At 42.7% G+C, this 25,440-nt stretch overlaps 1 protein-coding gene across 1 annotated transcript in view; it reads right to left on the bottom strand.

Moving 5' to 3' along the window:
- Window positions 1-427: 427 nt before the first annotated feature.
- The window catches only part of ST8SIA6 (ST8 alpha-N-acetyl-neuraminide alpha-2,8-sialyltransferase 6), a gene marked incomplete at both ends in the record, with an annotated part of 126,287 nt that continues 101,274 nt past the window's right edge, over window positions 428-25,440 (bottom strand). The window contains 4 exons of the mRNA XM_081226977.1: window positions 428-896; window positions 2,096-2,188; window positions 5,060-5,172; window positions 8,816-8,960. Coding sequence (XP_081083103.1) covers window positions 428-896; window positions 2,096-2,188; window positions 5,060-5,172; window positions 8,816-8,960 — 820 coding nt within the window. The remainder of the gene's footprint in view (window positions 897-2,095; window positions 2,189-5,059; window positions 5,173-8,815; window positions 8,961-25,440) is intronic.

Here is a 25,440-nt window from a genome sequence, read left to right as displayed (position 1 = left end):
GAGGCTCCTGCCGGAGAAAGAATTCCAGTGGATACTGGCAGTTCAGCTGTTCTCTTCAGAAAGAGTCTTCAAGACAGCCTGCCTTTTTATTATGTCTGGTGAAGGTGAAAACGGCTGTTAAAAGTATCAACGAGGGGATATTTATGGAGTCCCTCCCTCATGCTAAATACTTGCGGAAAGTTTTCACAGATTATCAGATTCTCCTAATATGAGTTAGAGATCATGGTCCCCATTTTACAGGAAGAGAACTGAAGATCAGAACAATGAAATGAGTTGCTGAGATTGCAAACCTAGTGCCAGAGCTTTGATCCAACCAAATTTAGGGACTCTTCCTTCGACACCGTACAACCCCCTCTTTCGGTGTTTGGAACACTGACACTCACCTACTGCATTGTGTGAACACGATTCCCGTTTAAAGACATCTGGTTTAGGCTATTTCACATCTGCTAAATTGTAATCTGAGGATGCCTTTCACGTGAAGCTGGAGAATTTGTCTATACTCCTTGGGCATCTCATGGAAACCGCGCTTAGGTAACTTGTTGTCGTAGTAGTGATGGCTGACAGGTGTGTTCTCTCCAGTTTTAGAGAAGGGCCAGAATCCATAGAGTTTCACGTTCTCGCACAGTTCAACTGCCACACTTGTGATCATCAAGCCGGAGGACAGGCGATACTCGGTCACACCTTTAGTCCTCCAGAAGAGGGCAAGGTTTTTCAGGTACTTGGGATGGAAAAATAAAACCTTTTGTCTTGCTTTAGACTCCTTCAGTGTGTAGTACACCTTAAAAGAGGGCGCAGTGTTGGCCCTGAAGGAAAAGGCCGGCAGAAGGAGGAATGCATCTCCATAGGCTGCAACGTCCTCCAGAAATACTGCTTTCTTTTCCTTTAAGTTCCCATATCTGCCAAAGTTTTAAAACATCATGATTTTAACAGTAATCATCAAAGGAGCAGTTTTGGTAACATGAGGCTGAATTCACCATTGGCCAAGAAACAGAACCATTTATATCACTGTATATAAAAGAGACAAACTGCAGACTCAGAGAAAACTCATGTTAAGTAAGCATCTTGTAAATATCAGGGGTGAGGTCTTCATTTCTCTTTCTTGGCATATCTAGGTTTTCATTTCTACCTTCTTAGGGGGCAATACCCTTACTGGACATACATTTTTTATATTATTTTATCTTCCAACTCAGTAATTTTTTCCGAAGGTTGCGTTTTAATGATGAATTACCTTCCAAATGTATAATGCTGAAATGTTTTCTCGAACATAACACACTCTTAAAATAGCTGTACATTAAAAAAATTCATTGAGCTGTACATTTGTGTATATGTTATTATAAAATAACAGTTTCCTTTAGAAAGCCTAAAATATCTATATGCATTCACACACACACACACACACATCTTAAATTTCCTCCATGGATTGTGATAGCTCTGCGTGTTTAATTTAAATAATACCTCAGTAAATATACTGGTGTGCATGACTGCGTGTGTTTAGAAAATAAGCATTGGGGAGACAGGTACAATATTTTATTCTCTTAAGCCATACTAGAACTATTTGAGGGGTGTATTCTACTAGTAACAATTATTAGTCACTTCGGATGAAAATAGTTGAATAAAACTATATATGGGATTTTCATTAAACAGCCAACATTTTGTAGTAGTTACATTGTGGAAAATAAAATACAGGAATTATTTTTTAGTAATAAACTGCCCGAAGTGAAAACTTGATTTTGCCAGGTTCTCCTAAGGGTTACTCTCTGAAGCTTCTAAATAGACTAAGTTTTTTCAAGAAAGCACTATCAAGACAGGAGTAACACTAAAATTCTTAAAGGAAATCTAAAAAAGGAACTTCAGTATTGTTTAAAAAGTTCTCATTGGATTAGCAACATTCAGCTTATGACATTAGAAGTACAACTGGACATACCTCTTATGAGCCACAACCTAAATTACCAATATATTCTTATATATTTTCCTAAAAAGCCATTCCAGCTGTATTAGAAGCCAGCCTCAGCAACAAGATTAGTGCTCAGACTAAGAAACAGGTTAAATAATGAGAAAAATGTTCTTGAACAGTTATGTAATTTGAGGTACTTACCTTAGTCTTATGATACTGGGATTTAGAGTCACCAGGTTGGTTTTAGTGCCAACATCATTGGTAAAATTTCCTGTGGTTGGGGGGAGGTTACACCTGAAATATGGAAGGAAAACTATTCTCAAAATATAACTTGTGAAAAAAAAAGTACATCCACATACATCCACACATATACATGTGATCATTCTCATTTTATTGGAGAAAATTATTGTTGTTAAGAGGATTCTCAGAATTCATCTGATTTCCATCGAAAAACATTTAATAAATACTGAACTCTTAGCTGGCATTTCAATATTGGATAAAATAAATGTATTTGATAAATGCTTTCAGTATTATGTAAGACCTTTATAAGTAACAAAACTAGAAATGACAATTACACCTTGCCTAGCTTTTGAAGAGATCATGATCCTTTTATTAAAATGATTATTTATTGGGGCTTCCCTGGTGGCGCAGCGGTTGGGAGTCTGCCTGCCGATGCAGGGGACGTGGGTTCGTGCCCCGGTCCGGGAGGATCCCTCATGCCGCGGAGCGGCTGGGCCCGTGAGCTATGGCCGCTGAGCCTGCACGTCCGGAGCCTGTGCTCCGCAACGGGAGAGGCCACGGTGGTGAGACGCCCGCGTACCGCAAAAAAAAAAAAATTATTATTTATATTAATTAGATTCCCACAGAGGTATGATCACCAATTTACAGATTTTAAAAAATTGAGGCACTGCGACTAAGGTTATAGTGTCTGCCAGAAGCAAAGGCTATATAAAAAAAAATCAAAATTTCCTGATTCCCATATGGACTGTTTTTCCACCAAATTAAGCTGTTTAATAAATAAAACCTTAATGTTCTTATAATGATGTTTTCATATTGATGTTCTCATCCTCTTTTGAGTACTATTTTGCTTTTAAATTGGAAAACAAATTAAGAATTTTAATTTTGAGTAAGTATATTCTTGTCACACAGAAAAGAGAAAGTATCATTTACAGAATTTCAAGTAGACCATTTCTTTAAAGCTATACATACAAAGGGAGCATCTCTGAGGAAGGCTGTTTAAACTTGATGTGTTCTGTAAGATGAGGTTGAAATATTCTATTCCATGCTCTATGAAATATATGAATAAATGAAATACGTACTTCTCTCAATGATAAAAAAAGATACATCAGAAAACAAATATGGCACCTTGGGAAAAATAAATATTAATTTAGATAATAGGCCACAGAAATGTCTTCATTAGTGGGCTTCCTGTAACAAATCTACTTTCTAGAACAGTCTCATATTCTCTTTTATTTTTATTTTTTTTGCCGTATGCGGGCCTCTCACTGTTGTGGCCTCTCCCATTGCAGAGCACAGGCTCTGGACATGCAGGCTCAGCGGCTATGGCTCATGGGCCCAGCCGCTCTGTGGCATGCGGGATTCTCCCGGACCGGGGCACGAACCCACGTCCCCTGTATCGGCAGGCGGACTTCCAACCACTGCGCCACCAGGGAAGCCCAGTCTCATATTTTTTTGAAGACTCAAAGATGATTTCCAATATGGTATCATTGGAGACCCCTAGGGGAAATATTGGGTATTGTATATACACAGTACAGTAAAGCCACTCATCGCCTATTTTTGCTCCTTACACACTTAACTGACAGCTCCCAATCTTCTGAAATGAAAAAAAAAATGATAATCAGCTTCCAGATGGTTTTATAAACTATGAAACATGTACAACCAAAATAGAGATAGGCTTAAAAACTAAATAAATTTTAATGACACCAACCATGTACAGCCCCAATTTGACCTTTCAGTTTGGAAGGCTAACTTCAAAAGGAACTTATATTCAGAAAAATAGCTGGCATCAACAAATGCAGAATCTAGAAATATATGCATTTATTTTAGAGTTATAAATTAAGTAGCTGTTGGGTTTTTGATTTTGGGGTTTTTTTCCCTGCTTGTTAAACCTAAACTTGTATTTCTTATATCTGCTATAAAGTAAAATGGATGTTTAGGCATAATATTCACCCCAGATGTTTTGGGAATTTTCAGTCTATAAAAAAGTCTATTACAAGAAGAATTATTTATCTTCCTTATGGTTTTTCCATACTGAGTACTTTAACAAAATGGCTAAATCATGCAGGTATTGGCCATTTTCACATTCATCATGACGAACACATTCAATAATTGTTGGGCTGCCAGGTCTGTTGTTCTGTTATTATCTTCAGCATAAAATTAAAGTGAGGGGGAGCTACTGATTCAGAGTCCTGTTTCTTTTTCATGTGCTAAAATGGGCAGCATTAAATCAATAAAGATCAAAGGATCTCCTCTGATGTACACAATCGGTGCACCTGAAATGGGAAGAAATGGATTTCAACTGACTTTATAAAAAGGTGCATTTCAATTGAAATCCACCCTCACAGGGATGAATCCTCTTTCCATCATATTCTGAAAGTGGAGATGCTCTGTGGCTTGTCTTATTAGTTCAGACACACAGAGGAACCACTTTTGTTTCTGTTTTGGCAAGCTAGCTTGTATTGAGATATAAACATTTTAAAAGATCAGAATTTAGAAGCTGCACATTTTTTAAAAATTTCAGGCCAGAAACCTAAATAAACATCAATGTTGTGTGGCTATACAACATCTAAGTCAGCATTTTCACAAGTATTACCTGAGAACAAAGTGTTCTTGAAATGCTCTGTTTAAAAAAAAAAAAAAAAAAAAAAAAAAAGTATCCTTAATATACTGAAGGCTCTGACAAGTCCTGCAGTGAAGACCCTCGTTGACTATGATCTCATGCAGGGTTTCTGGAAAGTTAAGTGACCATAGCAACATTCAGAGGAACTCATGATCCATTTAACACTTTTGGAAACACACTAGATAAATTGCAGGCTTAAGCAACAGAGTTCAAAGGTCAAAATTTACACAGAGTATCTTTAGCCTATTCATTTAAAATATCCAGCTGATCTTGGATGTCAAAGAAACCAATCTGACAGAGCTTACCTAAAAACAAAGTCGGATTTATCGATTTCGGCTCCGCAGAGAGACTGATTCAGAACCCCCCCATTTCCAACCACGGCACACTGATTGTAAGGGTACCCCACAAAAGGCTGAGTCTATCAGGAGAAAGGGAAAAACCGCCATAAAATAGCTTTAGTTTTAGAGCCATAAACATCATCAGCTTAATTCAAGTAGCTTAATCTTTACACATGCTAAGGAAAGAAAAAGAAGAAGAAGCAATACCACAGCATGTTAATCAACTTATGACATCATAAAAAAATCCTGTAAACCTGTTTCATTTCTCTTGAGAGGAATATATAGCATATCACAGACAAACATAATGTAATAATACAAAATATAATACACTTGTTCTTAAAATGTACTTTAACGTATTTTACATCACATAATTAAGTAAATAAATTGAGGATGGCAAAATCCCACATGGGCCTTTCCGACCAACAGGACCATTTCCAGCCAAAAATAGAAAAGAAAGCAATTCCAAAGTAGCATTAAACTCTCTATTCTTGGCCAGAAAATTAATAGATAATTTAGTGAAAGTTCTCTGTGCTTCTTAAATAGTTAGACCTTCCGGCTCAGTGATGACAGGAGATTTATGCCTGCGATCTCTGTAAATGATCAGCCAGGGTGCTTCAGGGACGCCCAGTAACTCTGTGCGGATTTGTTTCAAATTCATTTCTAAGGCTGGAATCATTTTTGTTTCCTCCAAGGACCCAACTGGCAGACCCCAAAAGACTTCCCACTTTTACCAAATCCTCCGCAGTCTGAAACGTAACTTTTCAATTTGACAGTGTACTTTGCCTTTGCTGGTCACTTTTCCGGAGGTAAGGATGTGACCTTAACCAGCAGCAAGGGTGTCCGCTCATAGTTCCTCGATGATGAGGTCCTGATTCACCTGCTTTGTCTCCAGCATGTGAGTGTAGGTCCTCAGGGGCAGAGAGCATGTTTATTACTTTTCATTTCCCCCCGTCTTCTACTGCAGACCTCGCCTAGAGGACCACTGCTTTTCGATGGGTGACGACTGGCCCAATGGCCACCTGGGTGCAACCCCCAGCGCCATGTTGGAACCCAACTGTACCAGCTTACGGGCACCAACCGGTAAATATTCAGGAATTTTGTCAGCCGATTGTGAAACCATTGGTAAATTACAATCGCCACGATGGGGATATTTACACTGCTAGGAATCAGGGCACCCTCCTGCCCAGTGTACCAGCCCCACTGGCAACGCCCCAGGACCAGTGTGGTTCTGAGCTGCCCAACAGATCCTGAATCACCCTGACTCCCGTGTGCTCCTGAATCTGCACTGGGAGATGCCAAACGAGTGATGAGAACTCTCTTTCAGCATGTCTGCGTTTGTCCATAAAAATGAAAAATCATGTTGTGCTTCTGGTGTGAGAAGCACTTTCCCGAGTCGTAACTTGTTAACACATGGAATCCATCCAACAACCTTGTGAGCATTTTACAGATGGAAAAAGGAGACATGAGTTTAAGGAAGGGCTAGAAAGCAGCAGAGCTGGGATTCAAACCCAGGCAGTCTAGTTCAGAGTCCATGGTCTTAACCACGACACATTATACAGGTGCTGTCTGTCATTCAAGGGGTGAAAGGTTAACTGAAGGATGTGCCTTATTTCCCTGCACAGATGTGACGCCCAGCAGAGTCCCTGGCTCTTTCATGAATGGTTCCCACAGGCCCTGGGCTACTTCAAATCACTGAACTTCTAGCGCAAGATGTTTTCAGACCGTGTTTACTAACCGATACCACAGTAAATTCTGAATTTTACAGACAGGGCAGAATGCAAATAGGCTCTTTATGGTACAATAGAAAAGATTACTGAGGGGAACATATCTCCAATTAAGCACTCAAAGTAATGAACGTTTTTCTCTGGTTTCTTGGTGAACCCGGAGGAAAACATCCACATGCTTTGGTATCTTACGTTCAGTAAGAGTTCAAATAAATGACAATTTCAACGTTCCTTACAATAAGGCTCCTAAGAAAACGCAAATCTGGGCGACTCAACTGCCTGCTTGTTGCTAACTCTGGTTGAAAACCAGCTTCGTTGTTTTCCTTTCAATTACTTAGCAAAGCTTTGGAGTAAGTGACTTCACAACATTTCATCCAAAGCATCTACTGCAATCTGCTGGCTGTGTGCCTCACAGAACAAAGCAGGGTTGGGGTGTGGGAAGCAACCTCGGATGCTGTGTCTGTGGAAGGGGATGTTGAAGAAACCCAGAAAAGTGACCTCGCTTGGCAGCTGTTACTGTATTAACTTCAGAATTCCCTCCCCCTAGTTTTAAAAAGTCAGTATTAATTTGGAAAATGGATGCTGTTGCTAACTGCATCCAGAATTATCAAGCCTATGCTAAGTTATTCTTTTCAAGGTGCCAATCAGAAGCAAAAGAGTACCTGCAGATCCTGTGTTCTGACCAGCCTAAAGCAAGGAAAACACTAGCAAAAATGGCAAGGGTGAAACAGTTGCCCTCTGTGGAACTCCCCAAGGTCTTCCCTGATAAGGGATATAAATATTCCTTAGTTGCTATCTTTTCAGCTATTGGTAATTTCAGTGCATCACGAGGGGACTTTCAGAATGCCGTATGAGTTATTATTTTGGTCCCCGTTCCCTTCCGGAAAATGTGCAATATTTTTTTTCTCTAACGTTGTGTATTGATTTTTCATTCATTCCCAGAAAATTATACTTCCTTTGAATTGTAATATTAAAAAAAAATTGGAACAACTTACATGACAGTAAAATAGTTGAAACAAGTCAAAGGTCCAGCAAAATGGAATTAATTGTAAGAACTGAAAATTCTAGTTGGTAAACTGCATATATAAAGTGATCTCATTTTGACCACTGACTTGGCCTAATTGCTTTTCATCAAATCATAAAAAGATGCCTGAGGGCTTCCCTGGTGGCGCAGTGGTTGAGAGTCTGCCTGCCGATGCAGGGGACACGGGTCCGTGCCCCGGTCCAGGAAGATCCCACATGCTATGGAGTGGCTAGGCCCGTGAGCCATGGCCGCTGAGCTTGCGCATCTGGAGCCTGTGCTCCGCAATGGGAGAGGCCACAATAGTGAGAGTCCCGCGTACCGCAAAAAAAAAAAAAAAAAAAAGATGCCTGAGAGTGTGGTTCATCAGCAGTGGGATATTTTCAGGAGAAAAATTCCCCCCAAATTTGGATTTATAGTGTAATGATACAGCATCATTACTCATTAGTTTAAATAACGAATATGTAATGAATGCATCTGTGCACTGGGGAATGTCCTAGGAGCTTGGGATACATAAGAACACAGTAGATAAAAATCCCTGTCTTGTGGAGGTTACCTTTACAGACCGCAAATTCTTATGTATTTACTTCCCAAAGATTAGCCACATAAACCTACAGTTCATTGTGAAGGAACTGATTTAGTCACTGAAACTGACAACTGGAGGAGTCTTACTGGAGGTGAAAAATGGTCATTTTCCCAAGCCCTGGTAATTACTATGCAGAAAGCCCAAGTACCTCATCTCATTCAAGGATGAGTCATGAAGACTCAAGGGCTGGAAGAGCTTATCACTTAAGATATAAATACCATTCCCCGCAGAGCCACAAGTATGCAAAACTGCCTTCTGAAAATGGACTGCCATGCGTATCTTACACAACAGAGTGTGGCATTTTAATGAATTAACTGCTCCATTCTTATATCTTAATCTGAGCCAACATTCACCTTAAATGGTGACACAAACCACAAGAAATTCTCACTCACCACTGGCAACATATCAAACATGTTCCCTCTGATTTGGATTTCGCTTTTACTTTCCACCTCGTAACTCATGTTCGTCCCGACGGGAGTGTTATTTTGAGAAACAACGAAGTTTTGAACGGCATCACAACACGAAGCAAGTTCCACTCTGTGAAAGAAAAGGATAAAAGTGAATCAAGGAATAAGATTAAGAAACCCAAAATAGAGATGACGATGGAAAACGCAGAAGAGGATTTTGCCATACTGACGTTCAGAGAGAAGATACCTCATTCGCAAAGATGACATTTTTATCTCATTCCATTCTAACTGTCCCTGGATGGTGCAAGAGTGCTGTGGTAGGATTAAATAGCAAAGAACATCAACGTACTTACACGCAGGTAGGGACCGAGTCCCCCATAGGAAATACTGATTATATAACGGTTTAAATATAAAGACTTCTTTCTCATGATAATGTTGTAACAACAAAGAGAAAATGACAGACTACCTTCTAATTATTTTATTAAACAGTACAGAAACTAAATTAAGACCAGTGTCACAAATCATCACCAAAGCAACATGTAATCATTTATTATGAGACAAGTTCAAAGAAAAGAAGCATCATTCAATACAGTGATTTTTTTTGAGCTTCACTGAGGTATAATTCACACATACGTACGGGGACTTTCCTGGCTGTCCAGTGGTTAGGACTCTGCACTTCCTAACAGGGGGTCTGGGGCTCGATCCCTAGTCGGGGAACTAAGATCCCACAAGCCTCGTGGTGCGGGCAAAAAAAAAAATATTCACAAATACAAATTGTTTATGTTCATGCTTTAATATGCATACATACCGTGCAATCATCACCATAAACAAGCTAATCAACATGTCCATCATGTCACATAGTTATCTTTTTTTCTTCTTTTATTATTTATTTATTTATTTATTTATTTTTGCGGTACGCGGGCCTCTCACTGTTGTGGCCTCTCCCGTTGCGGAGCACAGGCTCCGGACGCGCAGGCTCAGCGGCCATGGCTCACGGGCTCAGCCGCTCTGCGGCATGTGGGATCCTCCCGGACCGGGGCACGAACCTGTGTCCCCTGCATCGGCAGGAGGACTCTCAAGCACTGCGCCACCAGGGAAGCCCTCTTCTTTTTTTTATAGTAAGAATACTTGAGATTTACACTCTTAGCAAATTTCAAGTATGCAATACAGTACTGCTAACGACAACTACACTGCTGTACTTTAATAGACTGAATTTTTAAATGACGTGAATTTAAAGTTGCCATTCTTTACAGAAAGCCCAGAAAAATGTAATTTAGTACTGAGCTATATTTCGAAACTATTCCTATGGAGTGAAACCTTATTGTCAGAATGCAGACCCAGAAAGGTCCTTCCAGGGGTTGTTGGAATTTGCCCCCAACCTCTGGCAGGTGAATCCAGAACCACTCAGAATTTATATTTTGCTTATGTAATTCTCTGGGGATGTAGACTCCATAGCGTCTCTTGATAATTATTCCACAGTTTAATCAACCTTGAAGTCAAGAGACTCTTTGATTTGCACACTTGAACTCTCTTCACTTAAATCCACCTCCCTGGTTAGTTTTTCATAGAATCTCTCCATAAAAAACACTTCATGTAATTGAAAATGGTAATCATCAAGCACAACTTGAACCTTTTCAATTTTGAAGCATTTAGAGAATTTCCTCTTCTCTCAGATTTTCTCCATAAGACCAGTTTTTTCATTAATGTCACCTTGTTCATCTTTAAACCTTTACTAATTTCTCCATTTTACTTAAAAATATGTATTAAAGTTGGATCCCACCACAGCACAAGGAACAGTGACTATTCAGCAGACAGAGCTGACTGTGGTCAGTACTGATACCCTGAATTCCTAACTGGCCCTTCCCCATCGCATATATTTTTTTTTACTGGTTTTTGGTCCTGAAGGGTATACTTTCATATATGTTCCTACTGAATTTGGTTCTTTTGAAAGAATACAATGCTTTAATCCGTCACAGTCATTTTGAATTATATTCCAGTCTTCATGAATGCCAGTAATTCTCAGGGTATGAAAAGTCAGTGCTGTGATATTATTTGTACCCTAAAAATCAAGATTTTCAAATTAGTTCGTATCAGTTAGCTGATATTATTAAAATAGTACATTCTGACTTGAATTCTATCACCTGCTTATTATTTCTCTTTGTATTTCAGAACCTACCATTTCTAATAGCTCATGGAGACCAGACCAACAAAATATTGAAAATGAAATGATGTGTAGTCAAAAATATGATACTAAGTATTTGTAATTATAAATTTAATTTTATAACCATTCATGTGACATACTGCAAACTCAGAAATCCTTATGTGTTTATAATTTTAAATGTCTCTTCTATGCAGCATGTTGAGAAAGGCAATGGAATAGATTCTCATTTACCTTTTACAAGTAACTTAATTTCTCTAAGGATATTTGGTGCTTGAAAGAATATTGCATCACAAAAAAACCCCACTAAGCAGGGCTTCCCCCTGGTGGTGCAGGGGTTTAGAATCTGGCTGCCAATGCAGGGGACACGGGTTCAAGCCCTGGTCCAGGAAGATGCCACATGCCACGGAGCAACTGAGCCTGTGCGCCACAACTAATGAGCCTGCACTCTAGAGGCCGCAAGCCACAGCTACTGAGCCCGTGTGCCACAGCTACTGAAGCCCATGCACCTAGAGCCCATGCTCCGCAACAAGAGAAGCCACCGCAATGAGAAGCCCGCACACTGCAACGAAGAGCAGCCCCCGCTCGCCGCAACTAGAGAAAGCCCGTGCGAGCAACTAAGACCCAACACAGCCAAAATAAATAAATAAAAATTTAAAAATGCAATTATTAAAAAAAATAAAACACTAAGCAAAGTACCCTTTGTGGGTTTTTAAATCTTTTTTTTTCTGGGAGTTCCCTGGTGGTCTAGTGGGTCGGATTCGGCGCTTTCACTGCTGTGGCCCCGGGTTCAGTCCCTGGGCGGGGAACTGAGATCCTGCAAGCTGTGCAGTGTGGCCAAAATGTTTTATAAAAATTGTTTTTTTCTGAAATTATTTTCAATTATTATATTATAAAATTTTCAAACCCTCAGGAAAGTTGAAAGAACTGGACACTGAGCATTTGAATAATGACCAGCTAACTCTACAAGTAATTTTTTACTATATTTGCCTTGCTGTGTATTAATCCATCAATCTATTTTTGTTGTTATAGTTATTGCAATTCAACATAAATTACAGGTACCAGTACACCTCACCCCTAAATACTTCAGCATGTTTATCATTATTTTGCATTTTGGGGTAGAATTTACATACAATAAAATCCCAAGTGCATTCAATGAGTTTTGAGAAGTGCATATACCCCTGTAACCCAATGCCCTGTCAAGATACAGAATATTACCAACCCCACTAGATAATTCCCTCAAATTCTTTCCCAGTCCACCTCCAGCCCTCCCCCACCTCAAGGCAACCACTTTTTTTTTTTTTTTTTTTGCGGTACGCGGGCCTCTCGCTGTTGTGGCCTCTCCCTTTGGGGAGCACAGGCTCCGGACGCACAGGCTCAGCGGCCATGGCTCACGGGCCCGGCCGCTCCGTGGCATGTGGGATCCTCCCGGACCGGGGCACGAACCCGTGTCCCCTGCATCGGCAGGCGGACTCTCAACCACTGCGCCACCAGGGAAGCCCAAGGCAACCACTTTTGTGATTATTTTTTACCAAACATTAGTACTGCCTGTTCCAGCATCTATATAAACATATACATAAATCTATATAAATATAAATCTATATAAATCATATTAACGCAACATTGTAAATCAGCTATACTCCAATAAAAATGTTTTTAAAAATTTAATTCATTTTTTAAAAAAGAATCATATTGTATACACGCTTTTAAGGCTTCTTGCACTTGGCATAAATGTTTTTGCAATTCACATATGTTGCCATGTACGGTCAGTAATTTATCCCTTTTTATTGCTAGAATAGTGTTGCACTGTCTGAATGTACCAGAATTGATTTAGCCACCCCCCACTGCACTTTTAAAGAAATCACTATCAAAAATCAATGTTAAATACCTAATCATTCCTAATAACATCCCAGGAAAAAATTGGAATAATTATCCAAAACGTCATTTCTGCAGCCTATGTTGGGTCACTGACTAATGGGACATTTTTAAGCCTTTATAGTTAGTGGCAGAATTATAAATTTATGCTCTTTGTCATTTCCCAGTTCATCTGCATGGTAAAGATCCCCATAAATAGCCAGTGTTAGTATAGAGCTGAGATGCTTAGAACAAACAAAACAAAATGGAATTTTATTTCTATTATTCCATTTCCCATCATCCCTAAAAACAGAGTCAATTCTAATCCTTGGTGACTCCAAAGTCAACTAGATGTGCTCACAATAATGGGCATGGCAATTTCCCCGTTCTTGTGTAAAAAGAGCAAGAGACATTAAGAAATGAAGGACACTTGGTATTCACTAGATGTGATAGTGAATTTCACCTGTCAACTGAGCCAAGTCAATGCCCAGAGAGCTGGTGAAACTACTTTTGGGGGTGTCTGTGAGGATGTTTCAGGAAGGATTAGCATTTGAATCGATGGAGACAAAAAGCTCACCCTTTCCAATGCATAGTAAATATCCAACCAGATCAGCATTCACAAACCTCACCCTGGTAAAGCACTGTGCTCTCCAGAGCATTTTCACACCTATTATGACATCTGATGCCCACAACAACCGGGGAGATAGAAAATATAATTATTCCCATTTTATTTATTTATTTTTTAAAGTAGTAAGTAGTCTTATTCATTGATTTTTGGCTGCGTTGGGTCTTTGTTGCTGTGCGAGGGCTTTCTCTAGTTGTGGTGAGTGGGGGGCTACTCTACATTGCAGTGCTCAGGCTTCTCGTCACACAGGCTTCAGTAGTTGTGGCTCGTGGGCTCAGCAGTTGTGGCTCACGTGCTCTAGAGTGCAGGCTCAGCAGTTGTGGCGCACGGGCTCAGTTGCTCCGTGGCATGTGGGATCTTCCCGGACCGGGGCTCAAACCCATTTTCCCCTGCATTGGCAGGTGGATTCTTAGTCACTGCGCCACCAGGGAAGCCCCCATTCCCGTTTTAGAGATGAGAAAACTGGAGTTGAAAGAGTTTATGGGTTAGAACCAAGGCGCCCAGGTTGCTCGTGACTCCAGCTTATGTCTTTTGACATTCACTTCTTTGCAGTTTACACTAGAGTATCTTGGGTGGGTAATGCTGTCATTTGAGCTTCTTCCTTTGGGATGCTTTCCATAGTGGCACCAAACAACATAGCAGTTCCCAAAATAATGCTGGTAGCACCCCATTGACAGCTTGTCCAGACATACCTCAAAGGCTGCAAAAAATTTTACATGTGAATATTCCAAACCCTCTATATAACTGAGACATTCAAGGCTCTTATTTTACATGGAGGGTTACACGATTCCCGATGGATGGGATCAAGGTTGTCAAGTGGTCCAGACAATGTGTCCTCGGATTTAATGGAAAAGAAACCCCTGGTTTAATGATGCTCTAACCCTTGCTGTGTCACACCTTCAGCAACTTCCTCTACGCAATCCAGTTCCAAAAGGAAATCTAGTCCCTTCCACCCCCCGCCCCCAGAAAAGAATAGGGACTCTCTGTACTGCATTGATTTCCAGAACTGGAAAGAGTTCACATTCTTTCAAAAGTGCTTAAACTCTCAAGAAGTAGGCGGGAGTCAAGTGAGAGTGGCATGGACATATATACACTACCGAACGTAAAATACCTGGCTGGTGGGAAGCAGCCGCATAGCACAAGGAGATCGGCTCGGTGCTTTGTGACCACCTAGAGGGGTGGGATAGGGAGGGTGGGAGGGAGGCTCAAGAGGGAGGCGATATGGGGACGTGTGTGTGCATATGGCTGATTCGTTTTGTTGTGCAACAGAAACTAACACAGTATTGTGAAGCAATTCTACTCCAATAAAGATCTATTAAAAAAAAAAAAAGTAGGTTGGTCCTGGGAGAATCTGGCTTAATACTTTTCGCCTTGATCTATAAAGACAGAATCTGAAAATGTCCAGAGTCATCTCTGCATCACAGATGGTCTAATGAAATACTTGTGAGAGAGATTTTTGTTCAGACTGTAGAAATTCGTTTTTCTTTGCCACCCTAGGTGCTGAGTGCTTCCTTGGTTTTTATCTTTGCTTTTTTGTTTTTGTTTTGTTTCTTTTCTTTCTGATTCATTTCAAGTCCCAGGTCAAAATTCTTCTTCAGTTCTAAGCGGGATGCTTCCTGGATTTCCATGAAATGTTAAGGACGGCTTAAGGCTTGCAGTGCACAAGACCCTACAGGACACTCTGAATACTAACCACCCAAGTGTCCCAGCCCAGGGCTCACAGGCCTCTCTTCTGTTTATCAAACTCCTGAGACTCCCTAATGAGTCTGGGGCAGCCAGGGTGAGGCAAAGGCTAAAGGCACTTTCCAAGTATTAATAAAGAGCTGCCTTTCTTCTGGCGTCTATTCCCTAAGATTCTAATGAGGCTCCTAGGAAAAGGGGTTTTAAAACATAAGCACCCGCACACATTCAAAGGACTTACTTTACCCTCCTGTGTTTTCTAACGTGGCCACATTTCTCTTCTGTCACCAAGATCACAGCATACCTGGGCCAAGCAATGCACCAGTCGCCTCTCTTCTGTGGATGCTCCCTTTTCTGCCCTTTTCTGCCCCTCCCCCACATTATATAATTTACTGATGGACCAATCATAACAATCTCAAATATTTAGTGCCTTCTCGCTATGTGCTAAATATTTTACATATATTGTCTCAGTTAGGGGATAACATAACCCTACAAAATAGGTTCCATTGATACTCACCTTCCAACTGAGGACAACTCAGGCTTGTCAAAGGTAAGCCGGTCACATATTACACATGCCTTCGCTCACCCATTCATTCATTCATACATATTTATTTAGCATGTAGGCAGGCACTGAGCACTGTGCCGTCTACACGCTGGTGAATGAAATAAGCACTGTCTCTGCCTTTGTGCTGTTTATGATCTTAACCAGTAACATGTCCTTGTTTGAGCCACCCTATCTCACTGCCCAAAAGATGTTTATAGAATCTACAAGTTCAAAATTGAAAGCACACTTACAAAACGCAAGAGGGTGCAATGGACTCAAAGGGCCTTTTCTGTCGTGTAGGTGTTGAGGTCGCGTCCCGTACAAGACCCCAGCCCAGCCCCCGTACACACAGTCATCACGCCCCAGCGACCATACTGGACTCTGGGTGAGTCCGTGTGTTTGCATGTGGGCCTGTGTGTGCAGCTCTGTGGTGTAAGGGCCGGGGGAAGGGAGGAGAGGAAGAATAATTTGGTGGTGGAAGTTGAAAATAAGTCATAAGACATTTAAGGAGTAAGATTCCCAGGTTTTAAATGGACTTGGTATAACTCAGCAGTGAGCACTGGCTCACTAAAAAATCCCACTGTGAACTGAACAATATAAGTAAAAGAACAGTGACCTGGGAGGAGATGCTCAAGCCACACTCACTGTGCTTGGGTCTAGTGTAGAAACTCTGCTTCCAGAGGCACCTGGAGAAACCAGGGCCTGTCCGGAACTCATACTGTCCAGATGGGAGAAGAAGAGATTCAGAGGCATTCAACAGCTGTCTTCAAACACTGTACGGACTTGGGAGGAATTAGATTTGTGTAACTTTGAGATACGGAACCAGGACCAAAGCACAGAACGATTCAGCCCGTAGTTACCCAACACCCACTGAGTAATGGCCATAGTTCAAGGTCATGAGGACTACAACTTATAAATTCTTCAATGCAAATATGAGGAAAGCGGGCTTCCCTGGTGGCGCAGTGGTTGAGAGTCCGCCTGCCGATGCAGGGGACACGGGTTCGTGCCCCGGTCCAGGAAGATCCCACATGCCGCGGAGCGGCTGGGCCCGTGAGCCATGGCCGCTGAGCCTGCGCCTCCGGAGCGCAACGGGAGAGGCCACAACAGTGAGAGGCCCACATACCACAAAAAAAAAAAAAAAAAAATTAAAAATATGAGGAAAGCATGGATGGACCCTGCCCTCTGGGAGTTTACTTACGTCAGGAGAGAAAGACACCAAATGTGACTGGTACTTCAGTATAATTTCAACGTGATACAGATAGACATCAGAAGAGGCTGTGCTGAGCGCACAGAGGAAGGGCACTTGAACTAGCCTGGGGGGCAAGGGGAAGGTTCCAAGAAGGTGTTAGTACATGCCCAGCACATAGGGCTCACAGGATAAATATGTGTTCAGTGAATGAAGGAACCCACGTTCGGGGCAAGTCACTGGACAGTAAGGGAAGGAGACCAGAGGGAGGAAGGCCCACTGCTGTTAGAGTTCACCTAGTTAAAGACTGAAAGGGCCCACAGAAAGCAAGGTGCAAAGGCTGGGGTGGGGGAGATGTGAGACCTACCGAGATCTACTGAGTAGGTGAAAGAACAAAGCGAAGAGATTAAAGTAAGGCTGCTGGGAGAGAGAACCATGACTCCGTCACACGATGCTCGTGTCGGTCTCCCCCAACCCTCAACACTCCCCAGTGGAATTCACTCATTTCACAATCGAGAGCATCCTGTGTTTCAGGCGCCGTGCTAGACCCTGGGAACAGCTCAAGGAATACAAGAGACTCTGTCCCTGCCATCATCTGGAACTTGGAGCAGCACAGAAGTAGAAACTGGAAGAAGCCTTCTGGGCAAAGCAATAAAGGTGATGAACAGTGGCTTACCTCTGTTCAACAGGGGGATCTTTTGTGTATTAAGTGTCACTGAATTGCAAGGAAAGTCTGTCCTCAGAAGGTTGTATAAGCAAAGGACAGTGTAATGCCCCCTCTGGAGAGCAAGGAAACTATCGTATTCCTAAGCTTCTAAATTCCTGAAAAAGAATGGAAAGCTACTTAATCAATGCAGACAATAGTTTTCAATTTTCAGTTTTCCTATGACAGGTAATTGCAGAAGAGAGGGAGCCAGGTTAATGAGAAAGAGGAAGCTAAAGCCACAAAAAACCAAGGGAAAAAGAGAAAGACGTGGACAGAGCATGAGACCAAGAAGGAAAAAAGGAGAAGAGACAGAAACATACACGTGAAATCCGGGGAAAGCAGAGGAGAGGAGACAGAAAGCGAGAGACAGTCACATGCCCACAGCCAGAACACCAAGACCCATAAGGCTCCAGAGAGCAATGTGAACACTTACACGATCATGCAGAAACCTGCGTTCACACAGACAGCACATTCGACAGAAAAGGGGTCAGAATGAGCCCCAAGATAGCGGCCCAGACAGGAACATAAAAAGCAAAACGTGAGTTTGTGGCTCAAGAATATTCATGCGTAAATGATGGTAAATATGTGCATGGTGCCCACTATGTCCCAGACATTCTTTTTTTTTTGGGGGGGGGCTTCTATTTTTTAAATTTTTATTGGAGTTTAGTTGATTTACAGTGTTGTGTTAGTTTCAGGTGTACAGCAAAGTGAATCAGTTACACATATACCTGTATCCCCTCTCTTTTAGATCTCTTCCCATATAGGCCATTACAGACTACTGAGTAGAGTTCCCTGTGCTATACAGTAGGTACTTGTTGCTTATCTATTTTATGTATAGTAGTGTGTATATGTCAATCCCAGTCTCCCAGTTTATCCCTTCCCCCATCCCCCCGGTAACCATAAAATTGTTTCCTACATCTGTGACTCTATTTCTGTCCCAGACATTCTTTGAAGCGCTTGACATAGTAACTTATAAAATCTTCATCAAGGTGCCAGGAGGCGAACACTATTTTCATCACGACTTTTTATTCTTATTTTTCAGATGTGGAAGCTGAGACACAGAGAAGCTAAGCTACTTGCCTGAAGTCACACAGCTGGTAACTGGTGACTGAGATTTGAACCTAAGTCTTTTTTTTTTTTTTTGCGGTACGTGGGCCTCTCACCGTTGTGGCCTCTCCCGTTGTGGAGCACAGGCTCCGGACGTGCAGGCTCAGCGGCCATGGCTCACAGGCCCAGCCGCTCCGCGGCATGTGGGATCCTCCCGGACTGGGGCACGAACCCGTGTCCCCTGCATCGGCAGGCGGACTCTCAACCACTGCGCCACCAGGGAAGCCCTGAACCTAAGTCTTAATGTCTGTGTGCCTTATTCTCTCTCTAAATGTCACCTTATTATACACAAATAAACCATAACAGAGACACACAGAGGGAATAAAGCCACTGACACAGCCCACACAGCCACTGTCACAAGACATGTAGATAAATTCCATGACCTTCATGGGAATATACAACTCAATATGTTTTGTAAACTGTGATTAAATATTTTTAAACTTGCTGAATTCCACAACTACGCAAAAAAAGAGTGAAACATCATCCAAATTCCTTCCTCAGGGGCAAACCCAGTTGGATACAGGTTAAAGCACTGAGGGTTGGGAACTGGGGTCCATGGAGTCAAGGCCAAGGTCAAAATTTCTGCCCAGGCGACAGGCTGCTTAGGGCTGGGAACCAAAACAGACCTGCTAAGACAATGGCAGGGTCTGACACTAAAGAGGACAGATATGAACAGCCAACACCAAGAGGGTAGAGTCAGGAATCAAGTTTAGTGACATGGAACAGTGTTTAGGGTAAACTGAAGATTTCATTCATTCGCATGGATATTTATTCAGCAAATCAAGCTCTTAGTACTGTTCTCAGTACCAGGGATATAACAGAGAAAAGAGTCAGGAGGGTCAGGAGCTGGGATAGGCCAAGCCAGGCCTACCGCGTACCAGTGATGCCAGGCTTACCGCGTACCACTGATGCCAGGCTTGCCGCGTACCACTGATGCCAGGCCTGCCATGTACCAGTGATGCGTAAGAAAAGGAACCTGGAAGGGTGAGACTGTAGCCCAGTGGAACCTCCATTTGTGACAGTACTGTGAGCCTTTGAGATTGGCACGCCGTCAGCGTGAGGTAGGGAGCCCACAGTTTGTGGTGTGAGCTTACTCACTGCCCAAGGGTTGTATAAACTACAAGAACTTGAGGTGCTGCTCTGAGTGGGACAACCCGCTCACTGGAATCCCTAACCTGGTGTTTACATTTTGCTGATTCAGTAATAAAGCAAAGTGAAAGCAAGTCTAACTGAGTCCAAGCCCATATTCATGCAAAACCAAGATCTGGGCCGACCCTGCGGACAGGAGCCCAGGGGAAGCTGTTCCATTTGAACCTGGGGCGTCAGGACTCAGCGCCCCTAGAAGAAGCAAAGTTTAAGCTGAAAACCAAAAGGTGAATAAAGGGAGCCAGGTAAGGCAAGAGAAAGAGAGGGAGGAAGACACTGAGAAACAGAAAACAGGGAGTGTGAAGGCTGGGAGGAGAAAGAACGTAGAACGTGCAAAATGTTGGAAGGAACTCTGTCTGGCCCAGTGGGTGGTGTCCTAGGTGGGCAACACTGCAGAACTGCACCATGACAAGTCTTAGAAGCAAGACAGGGGGAACAACTCAGCTTCCTCCTGTGGGAAAGGACGAGTCAGGGAAGGTCTAGTTACGGCAGCGTTACAATGAGATCTTAGGGTGTGTCCCCTGGCTTCAGTGGGGAGGACAGATGGGGTGGGGTTGAATAAGCTGGTGCCATCAGTTGGGAGGATACAGCATTGACCCAGTGTTGGAGATGGTCTCCAAAGATGACCGCTACCTCTTCCTTCTCTCCCCATGCACGCGAGGTGTTCCTCACATCAAGAAGTAAACTCGAAAGCTCCTTCCCTTGAATCTGCGCTAAACTTTGTGACCCTTGTGACCGAGACAACACAGCACAAGTGGCATTCTGGGTCATGAAAGTCTTGGGGCTTCTGCTTGAGTCTCCTGGAACATTCCATCTCTGGATAGGGAATCCAGCCACCATGCTGTAAGAAGCACAAGTCACACGCAGAGATTCCGTTGCAGGTGTTGTAGCTGGCCGCCCGACCTGAGCTCCTACAAAAGCCAATGTCAACTGCCAGCCGTGAGAAGGAGCCATCGTGGAGGTCCAGTCCAGCCACCCACCGGACTACAAACCATATGAAAGCCCCTGATGAAGAGTCCCCCAGTTAAGCCCAGTCAGCCAGTGGAACTGTGAGAGAATATGAAATCACTGCCTATGTCATCAAGTTGTTTTTTTTTTTTGGCCGTGCATGTGGGATCTTAGTTCCCTGACCAGGGATCGAACCCGTGCCCCCCTGCAGTGGAAGCACAGAGTCTTACCCACTGGACTGCCAGGGAAGTCCCAAATCATCAGGTTTTGGGGCAGTTTATTAAGCAGCAACAGGTAACAAGAACACCAGTTAATAACTAGGTAACAGTTAAGAGATAATTAGAGCAGCTCTAGCAGTTAGGGCTCTCCAGAGAAACAGAACCAACAGTCTATCAATACGGATGTCTGTCTATCTATCTATCTATCTATCTATCTATCTATCTATCTATCTATCTATCTAGATTTATTTTAGCGAATTGGCCCAGACAGTCAGGGGAGCTGGCAGGTCTAAAATCTGCAGGGCAGGCGGGCAGGCTGGCAACTCGGCAGGAGGTGATGCTGCAGTCTTGAAGCAGAATCTCTTCTTTTCTGGGAAACCGCACTTTTTGCCCTGAAGGACCTCAGCTGGTTGGAGGAGGCCCACACACATTGTCAAGGGTCATCGCCTTTACTTCAAGTCAACTGAGGGTAGATGTAAGCCACACCCTCACGGCAATGCCTAGACTCACATGTGATTACATAACTGGGCACTACAGCCTAGTCAAGGGGACACAGAAAATTAACCATCCCGGTAATGCAGCCCCAAGTTTTGGTGGAGGAGAGAGAGAAGAAGATGGCTTTGTGACATGCTTAGGATGTGAAACCGTGAACGTTTGGTGATGAACGGCAAATGGGCACTGAAGGGATGTCAAGGGTAAAACACAGGTTTCCGGCTGGGGCCACTGGGAGGGGGCGATGCCTTCCCCGACACAGGCAGCAGCTTCAACAAAAGCAAGATGGGGGCATGGCCTTTGCACCCTGCGGTACTGTAGTAACCTGTCGTCGTTTTCACTCATCCCAGGTCTCATAAGGAGAAAATGAGACCACACGGCAGGCAGCAGTGGAATAAGAAGTTAGATTGTGAAGAAGGAGGGTTGCGAAGCCTCGGAAAACAGGAGAGAGACTCAGTCGTCTGGCTGGTCCAGAGGCCGCTCTGAATGAGCACAAAGCTATGACCAAATGAACTTGCCCAAGTCTCTCCCAGGGCCCCATCGCGGGACTGGCTCCTGACTTTCAAAAATTGTTCCATTAAAGTCAACAGCCAATTATATAAGTGTGGAAAACACAAGTTCTAAAAATACAGAATCAGCTGTTAAGATGAATGTTAAGATTTTGGAATATATTTTACTTTGCAGACCAAAAAACAAAAAACAAAAAAACCCTCCAGGTCAGAGTCATTATTACTCAATGTGTGAAGAAAATGCAAAGAAGTCACTCGTTTCTACTTCTATTTAGTTAGATATTTTGGAGGGGGGAAAAAAAGGAGTAAGAAACTTTTCTTTTTTTTTTTTTTTGCAGACACCGTCTGGCAGTGTATTTAAGATCCTGAAGTAACAGTCTGAACCCTACGAAGACAGAGTTTTATCATTACAAGGTTGAATCTATCTCACGCGTAATTGCACCAGCGTGCTGGTCTGTGAAGCATTTCCTCAGGAAACTGTTCCCCGTATATTTTGTGTTGACACTACTTTCTTTTATAAAAGGTCCCATTATTTCATGACCTTTAAACTGACCAAACCAAGTCCTAATCGTGTGCTTCAGTGACAAGCGATGCATGTGTCTGACAAAGGGCTCCTTCTGTGCTAAGGATGGGAGTCGCCATCCTGCACAGATGCAGGGGCAGGTAGGAGGCCGGTTCTGATCATGACCATTTCTGAGCCTGACTCATGTGGACAAATGGGCTGCAAGTGTTCCCAGCAGCCACCACAGCTGCTCACCTCTCAGGTACTCTTCCAGGTCAGCCCCCGTGGCTCACTGAGGAATTCACCATCTTCTGCTTTTTTGGCTACAGCCCCAAGCTCAGCTTCTGTTTCTGCCTGGCCTCCGGGACCTGGGCACTTATTTTCTTGCTTTTGGCCTCTGGTTTCCCTCCACATTCTGACTTTTCATCTCTGCCCTCAGGCTTTGCCAAATAGATAAGGCATCCTACCTTGAACTTGCCAGGGTAGGATTAGGGTTAGGGTTACGGTTAGGGTTTTGTCCCCATTGAGGGGCTACGTAATCTGGGGAAAGAACGGGATGCAGAACTCTGTGCACTGCCTAGAATTTTAGGCTGGTTAATTTTCAGGCAACTCAAAGTCATTCCTTGTTGGACCTCTGAAGCGTGTTGCCAAGCACGATTTGACCGGCCATCTTGAAAGGGAGGGACAAGCCACAGACAGTTCCTATAAAGGTAAGTCCTTTTCTACTGCAGATGATGCACAGGAAGACTGCAACCTACTATTTTTAGTAAAATACTCATTGTAAGCTAGGAAAATGATATTAAACTGACAATAATAATAGTGATCAAGTATTGAGACTTTAACGTATAACGGACTCTGTACTGAACATTCTATGTATTGAAAATTCATAAAAACTCATGAAAGAAGGTATTACTCATCTTTATCAAACTGATAAAGAGACTGGCCGGGAGAAGTGACTTCACCTAATAAGAATGATAACGATGCTACAAATAACCAACTGCCCAGGTGCCTCTTGTCCAAGGTAAAATGATCCCTAGTGGGAACTCAGCATTCACAGGGAGATCGAATATAACATAAAATCAATGACTATGGAAAACAAACAAAAACATGAATCAAATAAGACACATGAAGCCAATGTGAAGCTGAGCCTATGCTCTGAGCCCAGAAACCTGAGTATCCTTTCCAACTCCTGGTTCCTATACTGAGGCCTGACTCATTTTAGAACCATCTAGAAAGATTCTTGGTTCTTTCTGATGAAAATGTTTTCCCATCAATATTTTGCACTCTATAGAATACATGGATCACAGGTAACCAGGGTTATAAATTAATCCCACACACAAAATTCCAATCCATACTTGTGATCAGTGTTCTGAAGGAGAATCTCATCACAGGACAGCAGCAATGACTTCATCAGGGTGTTCAGGGAAGGCCTTCCTGAACAAGAGATGATGGACGTGGGATCTGAAAGGTTGGTGCCCATGAACAGGGGCATGGGGGGCAGAAAGGACAGAGCTGTCAGGCCTCCGGGGCTGAAGCAAGTATCAGACATTTGAAGAGAAAGACCAACGCAATGGAGCAGGAAGAGCCAGGCGGAGTGTGGTGTGAGGTGAGGCCGGAAAAGTAGGTAGTGGCCAGGAAATATAGGGCCTTAAGGGAGTTTAAGTCTCAGTTTTGAATGCACCCCCCCCGCGGCCCCTCAATAAAACAACAACACCCAGCGGATTCCAAACAGGTTGGGGCAGGGATAGGCTTGGTGGAAGTGAGTTGTGACCACCCATCATCACCCAATTTCCATGAAAAAAAACCCATCCAAAGAAGACGTGGTACATATGTACAATGGAATACTACTCGGCCATAAAAAAGAACGAAATCATGCCATTTGCAGCCACATGGATGGACCGAGAGATTATCATACTAAGTGAAGTAAGTCAGAAAGACAAATACCATATGACATCATTCACATGTGGAATCTAATTTGTAAAAAATGATACAAATGAACTTATTTACAAAACAGACTCACAGATTTCAAAAACAAACATACAGTTACCAAAGGGGAAAGGTGGTGGGGAGCGATAAATTAGGAGTTTGGGATTGACATACACACACTACTATATATAAAATAGATAACCAACAAGGACCTACTGTATAGCACAGGGAACTCTCCTCAATATTCTGTAATAACCTATGTGGGTAAAGAATCTGAAAAAGAATGAATATATGTATAACTGAATCATTCTGCTGTACATCTAAAACTAACACAACATTGTATATCAACCATACTCCAATAAAATTCTGTGAAAAAGCCATCCAGCTATTGTATAGAGAACGGAGGAGAAGGGTACCAGCATGATGGATGATGACCATCGTGAAGGTCACTGCAGTAATCCAAAGGAGAAACAGCGATGAAGCAAACAGAGTCCCCCCGACCATAGTCCGTCATGGAGTGTCTCCTATGCACCAGCAAAGATTCCCATATTCTAGAGAGACGTTTCTAAAATACAAACAGGACTCGAGGATGGATTGATATGGGGATGAGGAGGAAGGAGCTAAAAGAACAAATGGAGCAACACAGAAACCCAGGGTGAGAATCTTTCAAGGAGCGAGGAATGGTTTATCATTTCTAGATCCTGGTAAGAGGCGAGAGCTCAAACAAAACGGGAAGGGAAAATGCCTTTTGGATTTAGCATGCGGGGTCACTGCTGACATAGGTGAAATGTTGTCATTAAGGATGTGGGTGGAAGACAGTGTGAGTATAGACAACTCTTTCCAGGGTTCGGTTATGCAGTGGAGAAGCGTCTTTGGGTAAGAAGTGAAATGAAAACTCAAATCAAGATGGCACGTCAAAATACCGTGATTTTAGAATCAACTGGCTCACGATGAATATGTGTTTCACACTAAAAACATAGATTGGTTTTGTTGTTGTTGTTTTTTCCTT

Source organism: Mesoplodon bidens (assembly GCF_964165515.1).
Source record: "Mesoplodon bidens genome assembly, chromosome: 3".
NCBI lineage: Eukaryota > Metazoa > Chordata > Mammalia > Artiodactyla > Ziphiidae > Mesoplodon > Mesoplodon bidens.
This window is presented reverse-complemented; position numbering and strand designations above follow the sequence as displayed.